Raw genomic sequence first — 20,793 nt, 5'->3', positions numbered from 1 at the left:
AAAGGTGCAGTGTGTAATTTTTAGAAGGATCTCTTGACAGAAATGCAAAATAATATACAAAACTATATTTTCAGGGGTGTAATAAAGACCTTTCATAAAGAACCGTTATGTGTTTAATACCTGAGAATGACACCTTTTTATCTCCATACACCGAGGGTCCCCTTACATGGAAGTCGACATTTTGTGCCGCCATTTTTGTACAGAAGCCCTTAATGGATTTTTTTTTACTAAGTTGTCTCCAACGATGACATGTTTGTCCGGTGGTGGCTACCGTAGCGTAGAAATGAGCAGTGGAAAAATGTACACACTGCACCTTTAAGAGTGGATTTCATAGAAAGGGTCACATAATGTATTTTCTGTATATCAGTATTCCACTTGATTTTGGCTCCTTTGCTGTTCGAATATCAGACTTGGCCATTCTTGAAAAAACCATATTAGCCAACCAATACTGTATATATGATTTGAAACAACATGATGCTATTTTAATGATGCAATATTAATGAACTACTGAGTTGTTATGTTACTCACCCCTGACAGCTCGCACACAGCAGCAGCAGCACAACAGAGATCAGCAGGAAAACCGAGAATGCTGTGAGTGTGCCTATAAGAGCCAGTTCACCTTTAGCCAAAACTGTGACCTCTGACCCTAACACAGCACTCGCAACAGGAGCCATTATACATCACAATGATGAGAGGACTTCATCGACCAAATGCACCTCACTGCAGAGGCTGGACAGAAAAACACACAGAGAGAGAGTATATACTACATGACATGCTAAGACACTATTGTGCATAGATAGAGGAGAAATGCAAAAACGTTCTCAAGGTCAATCTAATAATATTAAAGTCCTCTGAGCTGTCCTTCTCCTCTTCATCTCACACAAAAGATCTGCACTGCTCATCTCAAACTGAAATGACGTCATGGAACAAACCTGCAAACATCTCTCACTGTGCTAAATATTTATTCATTTCTATGATCTTTGCGAGCCAGCCACAAGAGGGCAGACAAATCCAGACATACAGTAGCACAACCCACCGCTCTCGTGCAGTACTGCAGTCAACTCGGCCTGAGACTTTATCAGAACAAATAGCTCGTGGATTTTTTCCCTTAGTAACCCAAACATGTAGGCAACTTTCATTTGACAGCCATCCAAAAGTCCGAGCTCTGGTCCAGGACGCTGTGTGTGATGCTGTGCCCCACCTCCACAAGCTGAATAGACCGATAACAATCACATATCTGGCATCCCAGCGGAGCCCGAGGCCCAGCAGCACGTCTGATCCTTTGTGTGAGATGAAGAGGAGGGAGAGGAGACGGACAGCTCAGAGGGGTGACTTTTTCCTTTTCACTCGGACGTTCCGATAAAAAGGAACGGAAAGCTAACCAAAGTCCCGAGGAGGAAAAAGTTGGCACTGCTTCTAAACAAATGACATTGGATGCATTCAGTCTTTCGGCTTGATTCTTTTATGCAAACATGTTCAGCCTGCTCCGTGAAGTTGCACGGTTAATGCATGCCAGGGGGAATAACAGTATGTTTGTATTAGATGAAACAGACAATTGTGCAACCTAAAATCCCATGCAAATGAGACTGATACACATTAACATGTTAACAAACCCTCTTGGAAAGCCCAGCAAGTAAACTCCAAACACAACGTATCTCACTGTCTAACCAAACTATTTGAAAGCACAAAATATAATTGAAAAAAGAAAAATAAGAATTATGACTTTTTGCCGTGAGGCTTAAAGTGACCGAAATGACATACACACACACACACACACACACACACACACACACCTTTTTTTGTATACTAGATGCTGAAAATAATATAAGTAACAAAAAAAAACATTTCCCAAAAAAGCTATAAAACACAAGTCTTGCACAATTCTCTGAACCAAAAATGAATAACAAGTCCTACCTGAAGATTTGTTTGGCTCTGGTGATTTTTGCCTACAGGGAAACAGAGAGATCAGGCCATTATTAGATTCAGGAAGACAGATCTCACACATATTACTAGACAACACAAGGCGAAGAATACGTGTCACTCATTCAGTGATCATGCAATATACAGATCTTATCTCTTTTTTTTTTTTTGCCTTTGGCACACACTTTTATCCAAAGTAGAAATGTTATCATTGTGTGGGAATGGAAGCCATGACTGCAGTGCTAATGTAATGATGCTGTCTCCATCACTAAACAAACACAAGTCATGTGCATGAAATATTCTTCAGTGATGATGATCATTTTCTTTCCTCCATAGGCCTTTTTCCTCCTATTAAATTTTTTTTCTCCTATAGGAATTATTCGATCTACGTCATCAATGTTCGCGGCAGGCCATGTTGTTGACATAGAACTGTCAGTCTGTCAATTGACAAGCGAGGCAGCGTGGGTATTATGCATGGTATTATTGATGTAATTTTTTTTAAACCGCGCGATGGTGTGTGGTGTAATACACGGCTGTTCTAACAACAGCAAAAAGAACCCCAAAATTCGTTTTTATGCGATACCGACATGTCAGAAAACATGAAAGGAAGGAGACAGAGGAGTTGAACCAGCAAAGGAGAGACTCCCAACAGCAAAGTCAGTCCCCATCATTTTACCACAGGTAATGTTAGGGATACATGCTCACAGCAAAGTCTGTCCCCATCATTTGATCACATATGGTTAGCTGTAAGCAGTGGCTGAAACTGCTCTTTCAAATAAGCTGCCATAAATTAAGACAGTTATTAAATTATTATTAATAACTATATGAACATAATAATAGGTCTGGCATTGATACTAGGTAGGGAATTAAGGGCCGTTCACATTATAACAATATTTATAAAAAATATATAGTTTTGAAAATCGTTTTATATTAAAGATAATAGCGGAGCTCACACCAAAACTATAACGATACAGATACAATGAACGACATCATTGGGATCACTTTCTGAGCGATTTTTCCCACCTGATGAAGGATAAACCATTCATAGCATTAAAATCTATTGGAACTTCAAAAAGACATTGAAGCTCATTGCTGAGGTCTATAACATTAGATTACCTGCCGTTGCTGTGAAAATCGACTACGTAATGCTTGTTAATCTATTACATTAACTAACTGTTATGCCAAAAGGTAAGAGATTACACAAACTATTAGATTCACTGTTTAGCGTTACGCGAAACGCAGCGTGTTGAGGACATCTGCAAAAGTTTTTATTACAAGCAATATTAAAGGCAAGTGATTTGCGCGAGTGCCGTGAGCGAATTAGCATAAACCTATTGTTTGGTGATGTGGACGATGATATAGTTATCGTTATAATGTGAACGGCCCTTCAGTGCTTGTATGTAGTATGCGGATACTGTATGAACGATATAGTTATAAATATCCGGATAAGTTACGGCTGGCAATAAGGACGGATCTTTACTTAAGGCTATTGGGTCTATTTGATATTGTTCCACAATAATCAAGCTCATCTTCTCTTAATACAGACGAGATGAAGCCATTAGGCTACTGCTCCCCTCAACTCAAATCTACGTGCGGCTAGGGGCAGGACAGATGTCATGTCAACAAGATGGCCGCGGCTAGCGACTTCCGGTGTTTGCGAATAAGCCCTATAAGTTGTTCAGCACATAGGGAGTCAGCTGACATTGGTTTAACGTAGAACTTTCTTCTATAGACGGTTTCATCGGACGCCTGTGTGTTGTCGCGGTTATGCGTCTGGTTGAAACTTTACTTCCGGTCTCTGTTTGTTTAATGGTCTGACTAGTTGCTAACTGAACTCTGAAACAAATACCTCATCAAAAATAACAAATGTTTTGGTTTCCTAAAGACAAGGGGAGACGGCGATCATGAATCACTTTTATATCAATTAATCATAAAATGGCCCTGATATAGACATTAAGAAATCATTTTCATTTCAAATACTTATATCACTGACAACAGTGGTCTGGCCAGGATATTGTCATTTAAAAAGTGGAGTTGCAGCCCTCAACTGATGTTAATGTTGTCATGTTGTGTATTGGCCACCAGTTGTGTGATTGCAATACCAGTTTTGGCCACAATCCTACATACTGTTCCTTTAACATTGTATACATTATAGTACACATTTTAAACAGCAACTTTGGCTCAATGTCTTTTTTATACGCTTTAGCTAAGGTAATCTACTTGTTATTTATTTTACTTGTTATCAGTAGGGGTGACCCTGAATAGTCGAAGATTCAATGCATCGATAGGAGAAGCCTGATTTGACTATCAATCTCATTGTCGAATCTTTGCAATATATTAATATACAGCATATTATGATAATGCTATATGCAAATAATATGTGAAGTAGCAGTAGCTAAATATTTTTAAAATGCATTAAAAAATCCAACAACCTGTGACAGGGCTACACGTCCATAAGAGGTTTCTATAAACCATTGCCTTTTTGTTTCTACATTTAAAAGACAAAGCTGGCAATTCTGGCTATACTTTCGTTCTTTTAATAATTTGTTTATTTTATTTTATTTATAAATCACTCTGGGTTTTATCTATTTGGCTTGTGTTTTGTTTCCGTGCACTTGAGGCATATTGCACATATTTGTACTGCACCTTGTTATTTCATTAAAAATGTGTATTTATTATAAACATAAATTCTGATCTAATTTAAGTCTGTAAATTTTGGATTGCTTTTGTGAAAGAAAATAAACATTACCCATTTGTACCTTGTCTGGCCCCCTCCCGACCCATGCACACGACTCGACTATTCGACTATATGATTCGACTATTGGTCGACTATAGAAAGATTCGACAATTCTGATTCAAATATGTAAATCCTTAGTCGAGGACATCCCTAGTTATCAGAAATAAACTACTATAAAATTACTTTGTTGTTATTGATTCTAAGCAGAGTTTACCAGAAGTTACATTTGTTAAACGAAAGCCGTTTGTTTATGTTGTTACTGCTGAAACCTTCTATACATTACATTATTACTACGCTTGCTAGTATGGTTTAATCTTAGCATGGTTTACTCCACTTCTTATGTTGTCCACCGATTTTTCTGTGTTTTCTCCTGCTTTTATTAATGTAAGTCTGCTCTGAAACAATTAAACAATTGTGAAAAGCGCTATATAAATCAAATTGAATTGATGATGATCTCTGTGAATGATTATGCTCTCACACCATCACAGAGCTCTTCTCTGAGTCTCTCAGCATGAACACATCTCAGACATCTGTTAAAAGCACCAGTGTGTGACATTCAGCCGCTCTACAAAATCTGTTTCTCTGTTTATCTGAGACAGAGAGCAGAGGAACATCAGCGAGATCTTTACAAACTGGATGTAAAGATAAATCACTATGGGAAGTAGAGAAATAGATTTTTCAGGGAAGTCATTGTGAGTGCATTCCAGTGTGTTGCTATGCAGTTGCTAAAAGCCAAAGTATAGTCCATTTTTACATGTACACAGGGGTCCGCGTACAGTGTACGTGATGCAATTTTCGTAATCAGAAGACTGCGTGCGTACAGAATTGTACCCGCACCGCCGGATTTTTGAAACATGCTACACTGTACGCGTAGCGTAGGTCATGCACTGAACGTCTGCATACACGTAAGAATCAAATAAACTATGCTTTGCAAGGCTGTGCATTCGACTGTGCGCATATGTTCGCGTACATGTAAAAAACACACTATACTTTGGGGTTAATGTGTTCTACTTGCTTACTGAGTCTGACCCATTCTTACGGAGACCATCCCCATATATCTATATAGGTGTCATGAAACATTTTGATAAAAAAGTAAATGCTATAAAAAAAGAGGCATACAGTTACAAACATCTCTTCAGGTATTATTTTGCACATGATTTCAAATGACATCATACAAACCAATTTTGTTGTTTTTTCCACATTTAAGGGGAAATTGTCATTACCGAAAAAATCTAAAAAATTAAAAGCTTCACTGCATGTTATACTATAAACATTTACAGTAAAGAAACATGTGGTGTTTGGTGATCATTGGTAAATCTAGAGACTATAATAAGGAATATAAATGTGTCCAAGAAAATTTTTCTCATCCTCCGCAAAACAATTTTCCATCATTGTTTAAGTCCTCAAGGAACTAACATTTTAAAAAAAAATTGTTGGAAGGGACATAATTGACTGTGACACTCAAGATGACTACCAGGTAAGCAGTTCTTATTTTTTTCTCCCCAGATAAAAGTAAAAATTTTGTTTGTTGTAGTACCTAGACAAATTTTTCGTTCTCATTACCGAAACATGAGTTTGTAAATGCATATATTTCATGTAATATCATGTTGTGGTAATTAGGGATGCACCGATATGGAAATTTTGGCCGATACCGATAACGGATAACTCTTTAAATTTTGGGGCCGATAACCGATATCTATAGGCCGATGAATATTCATATTATTTTCACAATGAAAAACTCGCAGACCACGGACATCTTGTCTTTGCGCTAGACTAGCACACTCTTCTTAAGCCCGCAACACGTGTCATCTTCGTGCTATGTCACAGAAAGCACCAATCAAAACTTCACATGGCCAGCAATGAGCAAGTAAAGTGGTTCAACAAACCAAAATAATACATAATTTATCGGCATAATTTTGCTATCAGACCGATTAACCGATAATATTAAAAATAAGCAGTTATCGGCCGATAATGATATGTCGGCCGATATATCGTGCATCCCTAGTGGTAATGATAATTTTTGGTAATGATAATCTAAAAAATGTAAATAATTCTAAAGGAAATATTTTTTTAAATCCTCTAAAAATAATGGTTATAGTAAGTTCAGACCTAAATCTTATATGTGCCAAAAAAAAGGCTTTTTAAAAATTCTGATGCTGGACACCTTCTAAATCTGGATTTCTTGAGAATCACCACAGCCTGACCCTGTTCACCAGAGTAAGAAACCGTCAAACCTCTATCTGAAACCAGCTTCAGCTGTTCTTTTAACAGGTTTATAAACGGCACACCACTCCTTAATAAGATGCAGTTTTAGACGTCTCCTTCATGTCCAAAGCACTAAAAGTAATACAGAAAATATTTGAAGAGATGTTTGCTTTGTTGATACATATAGGGAAATACAGCTGACTGGCACACACACACACACACACACACACACACACACACACACGCACGCGCACGCGCACACGCACACACACGCACACACACACACACACCGTGTTATTGTTATGTATCATTTACACTCTTCACCAAATCCATTTACCTAAACTGGCACAATGTCCTTTTCTCTTTTGTGTTGACTGAAGAGTGAGTTTGTGTGTGAGCGAGTAAGCAAATGAGATTTACACCGACTCATCTGGACTGACAGCCAAGTGAGCTGACGCTTCGCTTCTTTAATTCAGCCAAGAAAGTATTGGGAAGAAAAGATGAATGAAAGAAAGAAGAGAATGGAGGGGTCTGCAAGAATCTGCCAAACACAAAACATCCCAAATCAGGGCTGGCTGTACACCCTTTGCACACAGACAAATGTGTTGAAATGACAACCCTTACTATGCTTTTTAACCACATTTTGTATAGTTTCTTTACTTGTAATACTTTGTACTTACGTACTTGCCATTAAAAAACTGTTTTTATGTTCTATATTTGTTTGGTTGTGGGTGTTTTCATGCAACAAGATCTTCTAGTGGAACATTAAAACTGAGTCTGTATCTCAAAACAAAATCATATGCAAACTAGTTTGTTTGTGTGTGTGTGTATGCGTCAAGAATGTTTGTGTGTTTAGCTATATCCAGAATAGCATGCACACTCTTATAAATAAAACTTCATAAATGGTTCTTTGTTGGTTTGTTGTATGGTTTTATAAAGACTCTATTCTGTTTTCTATATATACACACATATATATATATATATATATACATACATATATATATATATATATATATATATACATATATATATATATATATATATATATATATATATATATACATATATATATATATATATATATATATATATATATATATATATATATATATATATATATATATATATATATATATATATATATATATATATATATATATAAATGTTATATAATATATAAAGGGGTCATATTATGAGATTTTTTTTAAATGTTAAATAAATCTTTGGTGACCCAGGGTACATATGTGAAGTTTTAGCTCAAAATACCCCACAGATACTTTATTATAGCATGTTAAAGCAACACTAAAGAGTTTTTGCTCTTTGCTCCCCCTACAGGTTGGAAGCGGAATTGTTCATTACCACTGTCGTAAATAATTTAGCCTACAGCAGCATAGCTGGCTCTGATTGGATTGTAGGTCTGCCGTAAAGCAAGTTTTTGTAGTTTTCCCTCGAACTACAGGACCGCGACCCGACGGTTGAAAACTTCTTTAGTGTGGTTTTGGCCGATAGAGGGCTGCAAAGCGAATGTGAAAGTGCCGTTCACCCTGTTTCGAGTGGATGAACGACTGAAACTTTTTTGGAAACCTTATTTTAAGATAAAAAAAACCTCTTTGGTGTTGCTTTAAAATGTACACTTTCTAGCTCTGAGCAAAAATGTGCCGCTTTTAGGTGTGTCCATTTAAATGCAAATGAGTTGATGAAAAGCAAACTCTCTCTCTCTCTCTGCACTAAATGGCGATGTCATGGTTAAATATTGCATATTAAGTATTATTATATTATTATAATTGTACTTGCTACATCACAAAACAGGCGATATCTGAATGACCTATTTTTTCACATGCTTGCAGAGAATGGTTTACCAAAACTAAGTTACTGGGTTGTTCTTTTTTACATTTTCTAGGTTGACAGAAGCACTGGGGACCCAATTATAGCACTTAAACATGAAAAAAGTCAGATTTTCATGCTATGACCCCCACTGCACCAGGTACAGTTTCCCACAATGCAATGCAATGCAATTAACTTGACTTTTGGTACAACTAATTAAAGTAATGTCAGGCAAGATTTTTCTTGATTTATTATTTGACCAGACTCCCAATTTTAATTAAAAACGACATTAAGAAGGCAAACATTTATATTTTCCATGATAGCCAACGTTGTCTGCACACAGAAAACATGCAATCAGGTCGATCAATAAAAAATGTTTATATAACATGCAGCATAAAAATATAAAAGTGCAGAGTATTTAAAAAAAAAAGCATTTTTCCAAAATTACAATTAAGCACCATTGTATCTTTGTCATGCAGTAGTAAATGCCCAATGTCTCTATAGACAGACAGACAGACAGTAACGGGACGTCACTCTGAAGTGTACTCACAGATGGGAACAGCTGTCAAATATAAACTCCAACACACTGGGACACTTGTTTCTTAACATATGGGCTTTTGGTGAGGAACATCGCTCTCATTTCTAGTAAACAGTCACATTGACTCTATCTGTCATGATTCGACAAATAAACAATTCCTCTGTTTTATCATGAATTATAGTCATGATGCACTGATCTGACCTTCACACACATTGGCTCAGTCATTAGTAACGGTTACTGGTTTAAGCCACAGCAAGGTCCTTCTATATGCAAACCATCTGATAAACCCATGAGATGAGAGCTGTTGCCATAGAGACACAAATCAGCTGATCAAATGTGGCTGTTTTCATTGGACGAGCCCTCCGGCTCATGAGTTTGCTGATTGGTTAGTTGTTTACTGTCAGGCACAAATGACAGTCAGTGACCCATGGAAATGATTTGCTGTTGCTCTGCCCCAAACAGCGCTCATAATGAGACTGTACACAGTTCATTAGCTTACTGATGGTCTTATCTTATCTGTATTTATCTCAGGAGTACAGTGAGGATTTATTGTTTAGCTCAGCTGCTGTCTTTCCCTCATCTTTCTGTTCTCACACTGCAGACACAAGATGGTCAGCGCTCTCTCTCTCAATATGATTTTGGCCTCCGGTGATGATGAGTAGGGGGTTGGGTTGTGTCCAGGATTTCTAGGTTTGGGCTGGCTGTTTTGAGGATTTTGAGTAATGGGTGCTAAATTACTTTTCAAAGACCCCACACTCAATAATGCTTGGGTTGTTTTAACTTATGGTTGAGTCAAAAACATTTTTATTTTCAAAGTAATTTATACCAACCATTGGAATTATTCATAATTACCAAACCACTAGTTGAAACAACCCAGCATTTATGTAACAAGTATATAACAAGTTGTTTTCTCTTTCATAACACTTTGGTCCATTATACCAATAAAATAGTGTGGGCTACACAGAATACCAACTTTTCCAAAAGAGATATTTCTTCATTTCGAGCATGATCTGCTGAAGATGAGTTATTACCAAAGCTTTTGTTAGCAGAAAAAGTCATGAGCACAGAACATCTAAAAATTCCTTATTGCTTTACTCCCACTTCTGTGCAATTATTTATTCAAGAGATGCCGCTGGCGCCCGCATGGAAATCCATCACCGGACGCATTCTCCGGAGCAATCCAGCTGTGCTTTTCCACAAAATCATCACAAACTCTTCGTGATCCCGGAGAGAAAAGTTTTACAGCGTGCTTCTCTATGACTATAAACCAACTTATCTACAAGTATGCTACTTTTCCATTCCTTTCTATATTATGATCTATGTCAACCAGACGCTGCAGGTCTCAAGACACAGACAGAAGAATGTAGGCACGTATGGAGTTTGTGAGCGTTTGTGAGGTGATCCAGATAGATAAGGCTTTTACATGTGATCTGTTGATGGTTCATACTGTACAGTGATCAAAGGCTTTGTTGCCAAAGGCAACAGTTGCTCGCCTTGCTTTAAGACTACAGCTTTCCCAAACACATTCCTCCATTAAATGGCTTTTCCAGTCTTTTATTGTCTATGGCATGGAAAACACAATCCTAACATTCCTTTATAAATGAACTGATTTCTTTTTTCCTTTTATCGCTCTATGGACTCAAATTATTTCGCTTTTTAGGGAGAAATTGTGACTGTTAAATGCATTTACCATTACTAGAGGATACTAGACAGTTTTTGTAGGCTGACAGCAATAATTTTGGTTTCTGACATTGACAGTGAGGGGCATCACTGTGCAGATAAATGGATTGGTATGAGAATAACTCTTGTGGTTAAGGTACAAGTAGATCACCTTTTCATCCACGAACACAACTCATGACCACACCCATCTACTGCTATGCATTTGTTCCTCAGCCTATCGGAGAGGTTACTGCAGGGCAATGAGGTCTTAATGCAGTGGCCAAATTGACATGGGAATATCATATTTCTTCATAAGGGCTCTTCGGTCCAGCAACATCAAAGCAAATAGATTTATTAAAAGCTGAGGTCTGGATCTTACAAAACCTAAGCAGCCCAATAATATGCACTCATTCACCACAACACTTCATGTGTCTGATATTGAGATGATCAACTGTAATATACTCTCCATATTCTCATACATATAATGGAAATGTACTTCTTATGAAAATTATGTAATATTTTTGTAAAAAGACCACTTAAGGCCAGATTTACTAAATGGGGCAAATAAGCGTGAAAGCGCAATTCCCAAAAAGTGCCGATGGGAGTGGTAATATATGCGGGTTATTTAGTAAAAAGGCACAAATTAAATAAAACACAGGTGCAACAGCTGATTTCCATAATGACCAACACAATCTACTAAGAGCAGCGCAAATATGTTTAGGGTCGCAAATAAGCAGAGCTGATGAGGTGCAGGGGATCTACTAACACATGATGCGCTTGAGTTCAGCACCACAGACATCACAGCTAAGAAGCCATAGTACACTAAAAAGAACAAAACAAGATGACAAAAAGTGAAGGTGTACAAGAAATTATGTTGCTCTGGCATTCCTAATAAACAACCTCTGCATTGTAACACGCTCTTTGATCTCTGTGATGCATCTCCTATCAGCAACAATTGCAAAATGATTTAAGACATGCTTTTTTGGTGTCAAATAATGACGCAAACACCAGTGATATCGCAAACATTAGTAAGTCGCCTCCTAAGACCTGGGCCGGGTTTCCCAAAAGCATCGTAAAGCTAAGTAGATCGTAAAAACGATCGTACGAATCATCTTAGAATTACGGGCTGTTTCCCAAAAGCTTCGTAACTTAAGTTGCACTTGAAAATCATCGTAGATCTACGAGTGCTCTGGAGTAATCGTTCATTCATAAGTGCATCGTAAGACAACAGAGTTACAAGGACACCTGCAGGACAACCAGCAAATTACACTCCTGCAATGACGATAATGTAATGTTTTAAATGTTTATTTATTTACTGGGTTCTTCTTTGTTTATTTTATATTAAATATATAATATATTATATTTAAAATTCAAATGAGAAATCAAATTTAAATGACTAAACATAAATTAATAAAGAAGGAAAACGTATTTTGAACAAGTTGGTTTTTGTATTTTGGTAAAAGTTGGTATAGCAAATTGATAAATGGTTCATGCCGATTGCTGCTATAATTCATCTAAACATTGTTTTGACGGGAAATGGCATCTAATTAAAGAAACCAAATAAATATTTACGGTACAATGCAATAATCCATAATAATTAATAAACATAGATAATAAACAACAACAAATAATAATAATCTAAACTACAATAGAAACGCAGAAGGCATTTCGCAGTGGGACGAGTCCTAACTAAATACGGAAAAGAATATTTAATAAATTATTAAAACATTTAAAAAGTCATTGAACAATAATGAAAATATATTATTAAAAATATTAGTGCACATTGGCTGAAGATCATTAGCCTAAACAAGCTTCTGCTACAAATTCGAGTCATTCTATTGGTGACATTTCAGCACTTGAGAAATGGATAGCGACTCGTAAGTAGCACTTAAAATCCAGCTGCGAGCGATCGTTTCACGTGCATCTTTGGGAAACGCACGTAAATGAACAACGAATGTTCGTTAAGTAGCTCGTAGAAAGCGCTCTTAAGTGCTAAGTTCAATCGTTATCGGGAAACCCAGCCCTGGTATGTCCACATACATGTACACCACATTTTTTGTTGTTTGCATCTTAGTAACCTGTTGTATACAAGCGTGGACAATTACACTCCTTCATTCCCATGCAAAAAAAGACAAACCAAAGCTCGGTCTTAGGAGGTTAAATAATCTCCTCCCAAATTTTTTGTGTCTGAAAGGGAAACTCCTAGAAATGCATATGCAATACGTCAGTCGCAAAAATAACTAGACCACACCTTTTCAGCGCTAATGATCCACTGCGCGTCTTTAGTCAATCTCGACAGTCATTATTTAATGCCAAAATGATGGCTGGCACAAGCTGTTAGTAAATCTGGCCCTAAATCATCAAATCCCTGTTGTTGCTAATTATTTCTGCGTATGTTGGTTTCATCCCTATCGTATCACTCCAGAGTTTCTGTTTACATCCTCACAAATTCAACCTCAAATCAATATTTCATGTGTGTTTTTATTGGATAAGTAGCTGTGTAATAAGCTGAAAAGGGGAAAATAACCTTTTTATCGCTGAACAAAAAAAAGCATTTGATAATGGGTTCCCAGGCCGTTGACTCTGCAATATACCTTACATATATAGCAATATTAATTTCTTCTGCAAGGTTAACACTGCTCACAGGAGAACCTACGATAAATCCTACACCCAGACTTCAGATAGTAATAAATAATGTTTGTAATGAGGTTACCACCACTAACTGGAGAAATGGTTTCTGGTTTTCTTGAAGTGTGTTTGTAGGGTTTGAGATGAGGACAGAAGGGGGGAGGTGTCTGATTTATTTGATTTAGTACACATGGAGGTGGGGGTGTGATGGTCAAACAAGTGTGTGTCTGTTGCATGTGTGTGTGTTTGCAGAAGGGGGGGGGGGTTAACAGGCAGCACAAAGCTATGCAGACGTTTACAATGACCTTTCCTTCACATCATTTATCAAAGCACTACACCCTGTGAAACCATATTGCTTTTGTTAAGACATCTCTTTCTCGCTGTCCTGCTCGCTCATCACTTTCTCTCCACAATATGCAACATCAAATCAGGTTTTTATCACACTAAAGATGAAAATATAAATGCTTTGACCTCATTTGTACTGAAGATGAGTAATCTGAATAACAAACAAGAATAGATGTCTGGAAGGCTGTTTGTATCACACTGGGCCTGCACGAAGAAACTGACATTGCAATATTGAGGTTTTCTGCAATGTACATTGTGATATGAGAAATACTGGTTGACCGCATGTCAAACATCCAGACCACGTTAATAAAACCGTCATATTAATTGCTACCACCATGTCTTTCACAATGTGTAATGAATCTGTGATTTCTCTCTGCCATATGAAAAGGCGTCTGAAATCGTTTTCCTTTAAAAAAGAAATGCCCTGCATTTTCTCTCGACATGACGCATATTGCAATGTCAATGCTGAAATAAGGTGCATCATACTGTATTTTCAGATGGTATCAAAATGAATCTATGATAGTTTATGATTATGAAAAAGATTGAGTTTGATTACATCTTGACAACAAGGCAGGGTCTACAGAGGTCTCTTCAGCAGTATTTAACTCACAGGAAAATATTCTCTACGACGGTAACTTAAAGAAAACGCATCTTTAAAATATATATCAGAAAAATTTGATTGAATGTCACGAATGTCGAGTCTGAATAACGTCACCAGAGTCTGCCATACGTTGGCTTAAGGTGAATTAACGCCACATATTGAACGTCATTACCACATTATCATATCTTGACATAAACAACTCGGTCAGGGGCAGCTGGTACTATGCAAAATATCTACAGAAAGTCTCCTATAGCCTTTCATTCTCTCTGCGTTTGCCGACATTAATAAGACAAAGAATATAAATAATGTATTTTCTGTTTGAGACAAATAAAGTAAAACATTCAGATCTGATTTATATTCAGTATATTTTACATTGAGTTTTATGACTGCCTGCCAGTCCAGCAAGCTGTTCTACCGGGCCTGAGTGACAATATATCTTAGGGTCAAAAAAAATGACAAAAACACAGAAATGTAGTGCATCAGCTTTTTTGAAGACACTGACTGTGTCTAAAATAGCTCCCTATACACTTATTTAGTAAACTACTAAACTACTTACCAAGTAGACATTATCAAGTGTACTCATTTAAAAACTTCAAATGCTAAATGTTTCATACTATTCATTAAGCAGATCACTATCTGCTCTGTGTTTACCATCATTTCTCAAAATATCTTCTTGTGTTCAACAGAAAAAAGAAATTCATACAGGTTTAAAAACATGAGGATGAGTAAATGATGACAGAATTGTCATTTTAAAGTGAACTATCCCTTTAATATTATCAGTTAAAGTTGAAATGAAATTAAAATTACAAACTGTGATTTGTTATTTTTTATTGCTGTGAGCTTTATTATAATTTTTTAAAATTCATGTGGCAAATCTCCTCCCCTCCTGAAAACGATCTCTTTTTACTTCCGGTCATATGGTATAGTAGGTGGGCGGGGTCCGGGCAAAGATCACAGCTATTAGCAACATGACCCAACTTCAAATCATCCAATCAGTTCTCGATGGACAAATTCAAGTCCAACCCTACCTTTATTCATTTCAGAAGCCGGTTTCACTCGGATATATGTCACCACAGGGAAAAATTAGACAATCGCTACTTTCTTTATATGGTGACTTTAAAAGAAAAAAATCTTTGTTAACGTACGGTGCGTGTCGACACGTGCCTACAGACATCTCGTCACTTTTCTCATTTGTATTAGAAATAATTTGTACTGCATATGTGTCCGTGCTTGAGTATGGTTTGGAAGCTGCACAGAGCCAGACAGACCTTTACTGATCGCCTCCGTCCAAAACCCTGACCATAAACATCTCTCTTTTTGCACAGAGAAAGACACAAAAGCAAAACTGAAATCTGTCCTGTTTTAAAAATGGCCACTGTGGTAACGTTAGATGAGAAATGACAATCCACCCTCTATTAAAATCTTATCAGTTAACGGTTAATGTTCAGTTAACAATTGGTTGTCGGTCGGAAAAATGAACTGAAATGAACTGAATTTCGTGTTATTTCTCCATGCATTTGGCTCATAATGCAGTGCACATGTTAAAACATCCCATTTAAAAAGCAGTTCTTCATGACAGCAAATGAATTAAAATGGGCCTGACTCTGAATCTATAATACTGAGCTGAGAAGACAGAGAATAGAAATGAAGCAATTAAAGCGACTGCCTCCCTCACCGACCTCAGCTTGAGCAGAATACATTAGACATCTGTGAAGTGACCCTGTGTGTGTGTGTTTAACTCTTGTTAGGTCCTCAGTTATTTCTAATCAATATACTGCAGATAACTTTAAAAGGCCAATATTATGCAAAATTCACTTTTACAAGGTGTTTGGACATAAATGTGTGTTGGCAGTGTGTGAATAATGCACCTCCCTACCCTACAAAGAAAAAAATCACCCCCTCCTTCTTTTTAATCCTCATTAAATCACAGCAGTCTCATTAGACATGCAGTTTTGATTCTCTTGTTAATGTGATGTCACACTGATAAAGCCCCGCCCACAGCCACTGACTGACTGGTTAATTTTACTCAAAAGCTTTTCTAAATGTGTTTGTTAGCACATTGTAGTGCTGATGATGACATTATTGTCTAAGTCTGTATTCCCAGAAATCAGATCTTTTTTAACTGAAAGCGCTCCCTGTCTGTTGGTAAGAGAGTGAGGAGCTGTAGCTCATTTGCATTTAAAGGTACGCACATGAAAACAGCGCTTTTTTGCATTTTGGACATGTTATAACATGCTATAAAAATAATCTGTGGGCTATTTTGAGCTGAAACTTAACAGATGTATTCTAGGCACACCTGAGACTTATATCTTGTATAAATGGGTATAATATTGGCCCTTTAACACTTATCACAGTGTGTGGCAAATTAACAAGCAGTGCAGTTTATAATAGATTGCAAAACATGATGTAGATGTTTAAATATTCATCTGATATTAAATATGAATAAAGCCAATCAAAGTTTTCTACCTATTCTCTAAGCATGCTTCATTTTTATATCCCTGTCTAAACAAAAGTAATCAGTGTTAATGTTAATGAATATTCATGTGATGTACAATTAAACCATTCTCTCGCCTTTACTATCAGCACAGCTTATGATTATAATTATGAGCTTCTGACTTGTAAAAGCCCTTCACGTCTTTGCCGAACTTGTAATTACAAGTAAGAGACTCGGTACTTCTCCCACACGATGATGTACTGTATAAACACAGCAACTTCAATGAACAACCCCTGCGTGTTTTTACTGCATTCTGTTGTTCTTAAGCATTCTTGCAACGGCATGAAATAATGAAGAGGTGAAATAATGCACTGGTTAACTTTTGTTAAGCATAAATCATTATTATGAGAATTGCTATATTCTACATCCAGAGACACGTAAGAGTGTTGTTATCGCATAATTACAGTAATTCTGACATGAACGCTGTATTATTAGAGCCTTCGAAATTGCACCGGTTTAAAAGATATCTTACATCTATCATATAGACTGCAGAGACACATTCTGCATAAAATCTTATGCAAGCTGTTAGTAAATCTGGCTCCAAATCTTCAAAACACATTTTTAGATATTTTTGATGAAAACCCAGAGGTTTGTGTCTGTCTCATAGACTGCGATTTGATTTTCACAATCAAGCCCAGAAAAAATGAAAGACATCACCAAAAAGGTCCATGTGCCAACAGTAGTTCAATAATAATATTATGAAGCGACAAGAACACTTTTGTGCACAAAGAAAACAAAACAAACGATTTCATTCAACAATTTGTTCTCCTCCTTGGTCGTTCAGTGTGCGTTCACAAGCAGACGGCACATGATGCCTGCCTAGCTCGACTCCAGTGACAGCAGTGGCAGTTCACTAGGGCTGGGTATCGATTCAGATGTTCCAGATCGATACGATTTCGATTCACAAGCTATCAAATCGATTTAATTTTGATTCTCGATTCAATTTTCGATTCCGGTTCTCGGGTCGGTTTTTATACTCGATTCAACTCAATGAATATAAATTTAATACAAATACTATATTAATAAAAAGAACAATGAACAGCAGTTTACAAGTGGGTAATTAATAAAAAGAAATTAAAAGCCACAACACTATCATCGTCGTCTTGCTTGTGAAATCTAAAATGCTTTCATACTTCTGACTTTTTATGTGAAGGTGGCATCATCATCGATGAAGCACCTGAAACCGCCATTTTAAGCACTGAATGAATGAATGACAGGCTCGCCTCTCGCTCCTTGGTAACATCGCGCAAGGCAAAAAAGAGGGTGACATGTTTGCAGAAATAAATCTGAGAAAAAAAATCGATCCTGCTCTTTGAGAATCGATTTTGAATCAACAACATTTTGAAAAACGATTAATGAAAAATCTATTTTTTTTTACCAGCCCTACAGTTCACCCGTCACTCAAGTGGCCCCGCCCTTAATTATGCAGAACTTTAAAGTGTAAGTCCACCCTTAAACAACATTATGCGCCTCCAACACTATATTTCATCACATATTTGTGCTGCCATCAAATGTACTAACTCCATATAAAAAATTCAAGCTTTTAACTGCTACAGTAACGGTGATTTGATGGGTCGTCAAATCGGTCGCCGTGATTTCACCAAGTAAGTTGTGATCCTGGATCAACATTTTTTGTTGATCCTGGATCAACGTTTTAATCAAAGATACCTAAACCTACCCTTAACTCAAACCCTAACCATTTTTGAACCCTCAAATTAATGTGAAATAATAGTTTGAGGAGTATTTCTTAAAAGCCCCTAACCCAATTCTAAACCTAAATCTAACATACACACTAATCCTAATCCTGCAATCTGATTGGTTAATGAAAATGTTGATCCAGGACCAACAATGGTGTTGATCCAGGATCACATCTTACTTGGTGAAATCTCGTTCACCTCGTCAAATCACCGGAAGAAAAATGCACGACTACATAATTCTGAACGTTCTAAATGGGGGCGGGATTATTGACAGTAGATGATAACGTTCTTTGATTGACAGCTGCACAGGATGAGCTAACATTTGCTTGCTTTGCTCATGTTCATAATAACAACAACATTATAATAACTTTCTACGTAGTATGTTTACCGTAGTTACACAAAACAAGCTACAACTAAGCCAAATTATGTTTTAGATATTTTTACTGAAAACAGGACTCCAAATCTTCCTGACGAAAGTGCTGGCTGCATATTCAAATTTTTGAGTAATCTGTTAGTGGTGTGTCAACTGAGGGTCACGTTGATGTAAACAATAAACACTCCCGGTGGCCTGAATTTGTTGTCCTTACATCGACATACTGCACGGGTTCTGGTCATCTTTTATCGAGGGTTTTGGTGATTTCCCCTTCAGAGGCGGTAAAAGCAGAGTTACTCTTTATTTGGGTTCGTCTGCTGGCTAACTTCAAGTTGACTTGAGCTGATTTGAGAGCAAGTTGACTGGTTGCGGTAAAAGAAGTTATTAGGCTTGTTCCACTTCATGCGCCGCCGCAAGAATCGACAGCCGGATGACGTCAAAGTACCGCGAGAGCGATTTCCCGAAATCATACGAAGGAGTTTGCTTTTACATGGCTCTCGCGGAACCTTGACGTCATCTGGTTGTCAGTTCTTGCGGCGCCGCATGAATTCGAATAAACCTGAAGACTGCATCGATCTGTAGTGGGTGGAGCTAATGACTCAGTTTCGCGCAGTGCATTCTGGTTAATTGAGTCCATCAAAAACCGTTACGAAAATTCCGCTTCAACACACTATCAATCTAATAATCGAAATCGTGCAAAGTTCTTTTTTCTCATGTAAAATGCAAAATGGACATAAATAACCCGTGATAACAGGCTAAAATGTTTAGGGTTCAATTCCGCATTAAGGCTCATAACCCGTGGGCCCCGTGGGTTGGGTTGTCGCGGGTAAAGAAATTGTAACTTTATTGCGGGGCGGGCCATTAAAAACAAAATAAAAAACATGTACGTTGCGTCTAATTACCTGTAGCATATGTTAAATATTTGGGAATATATATTTTCATATTTTATTAGGTTCTTTGATAAGATTAAATTATGTAGGCCTACGTGGCAACGTAACTTCTGCAACGTAAGACGATCTGCTGGAGAAATTAAGGTTGGGAATTTGTGAATAGATAATACAAACGCTGCTTTGTAAATGTTGAAAATGTTTATCATTATTCTATCTCTGTATTAATATGATCTTGCTGGTTTTTATGGTTTATTTGCGTATGTTGTTGCCAGTTTACATGGCGATGTAATCTAATGGCTGATTCCAAGCACTAAATAGGCTGAAATAAAGCCTCTTTTTATTTACATTACAAATGCCTAGTATGTCTATTTTAATGGTCGCGATTCACGGGTGCAGGGTTGTAAAAAATAGAAACAATTATGCCTCAATAGTTAGTCCGTCTGAAACTAAGCTGATTAAACCACATCACTGTGTGACACTTGCATTACATGTGAACGGCCCTTACGCTAATATGATTTTGTTTTTCTCTCCCTGTCTCGTCCCTGGGTCCCATTGACCCTGAGGACAATGGGACAAACAGACCCAGTTCCGGTAGATGTGAAAGTCGGTACACCTCTGATCAACTGGTCGTCCTTCAATGTGATGCCCAGCTGATGCCTGACCAACGACCACCGGCAGGACCCGCTTAATATCCGCTTAATCTCTGCTTAATCTCCGCTTAAGCTCCTTATCCGTTTATATGTGTGTATATACATGTATATCTCCCAAGGGTTTTTCCCTCCTAGGACTTTTATTTTTATTTCCTCGGCTAAACAACCCGGGGTTTTTGTTTTTTTTCTCCTAGGGGGTTTTTTACTCCGGGGAGGTAGCCTGCTTTGGCTT

General features: G+C 37.3%; 1 protein-coding gene across 3 annotated transcripts in view; it reads right to left on the bottom strand.

The window, feature by feature from the left end:
- Positions 1 to 20,793, bottom strand: part of pag1 (phosphoprotein membrane anchor with glycosphingolipid microdomains 1) — a 64,335-nt gene that overhangs the window by 14,891 nt on the left and 28,651 nt on the right. For all 3 annotated transcript variants that reach the window (XM_055219759.2, XM_055219761.2, XM_055219760.2), the window contains exons 2-3: positions 1,915 to 1,946; positions 529 to 729 (exon numbers count right to left, since the gene is read on the bottom strand). In XM_055219759.2, the coding sequence (XP_055075734.2) occupies positions 529 to 674 (146 nt within the window). In that variant the 5' untranslated portion in view covers positions 675 to 729; positions 1,915 to 1,946. The remainder of the gene's footprint in view (positions 1 to 528; positions 730 to 1,914; positions 1,947 to 20,793) is intronic.

Source organism: Misgurnus anguillicaudatus, chromosome 20, assembly GCF_027580225.2.
Source record: "Misgurnus anguillicaudatus chromosome 20, ASM2758022v2, whole genome shotgun sequence".
Classification (NCBI taxonomy): domain Eukaryota; kingdom Metazoa; phylum Chordata; class Actinopteri; order Cypriniformes; family Cobitidae; genus Misgurnus; species Misgurnus anguillicaudatus.
This window is presented reverse-complemented; position numbering and strand designations above follow the sequence as displayed.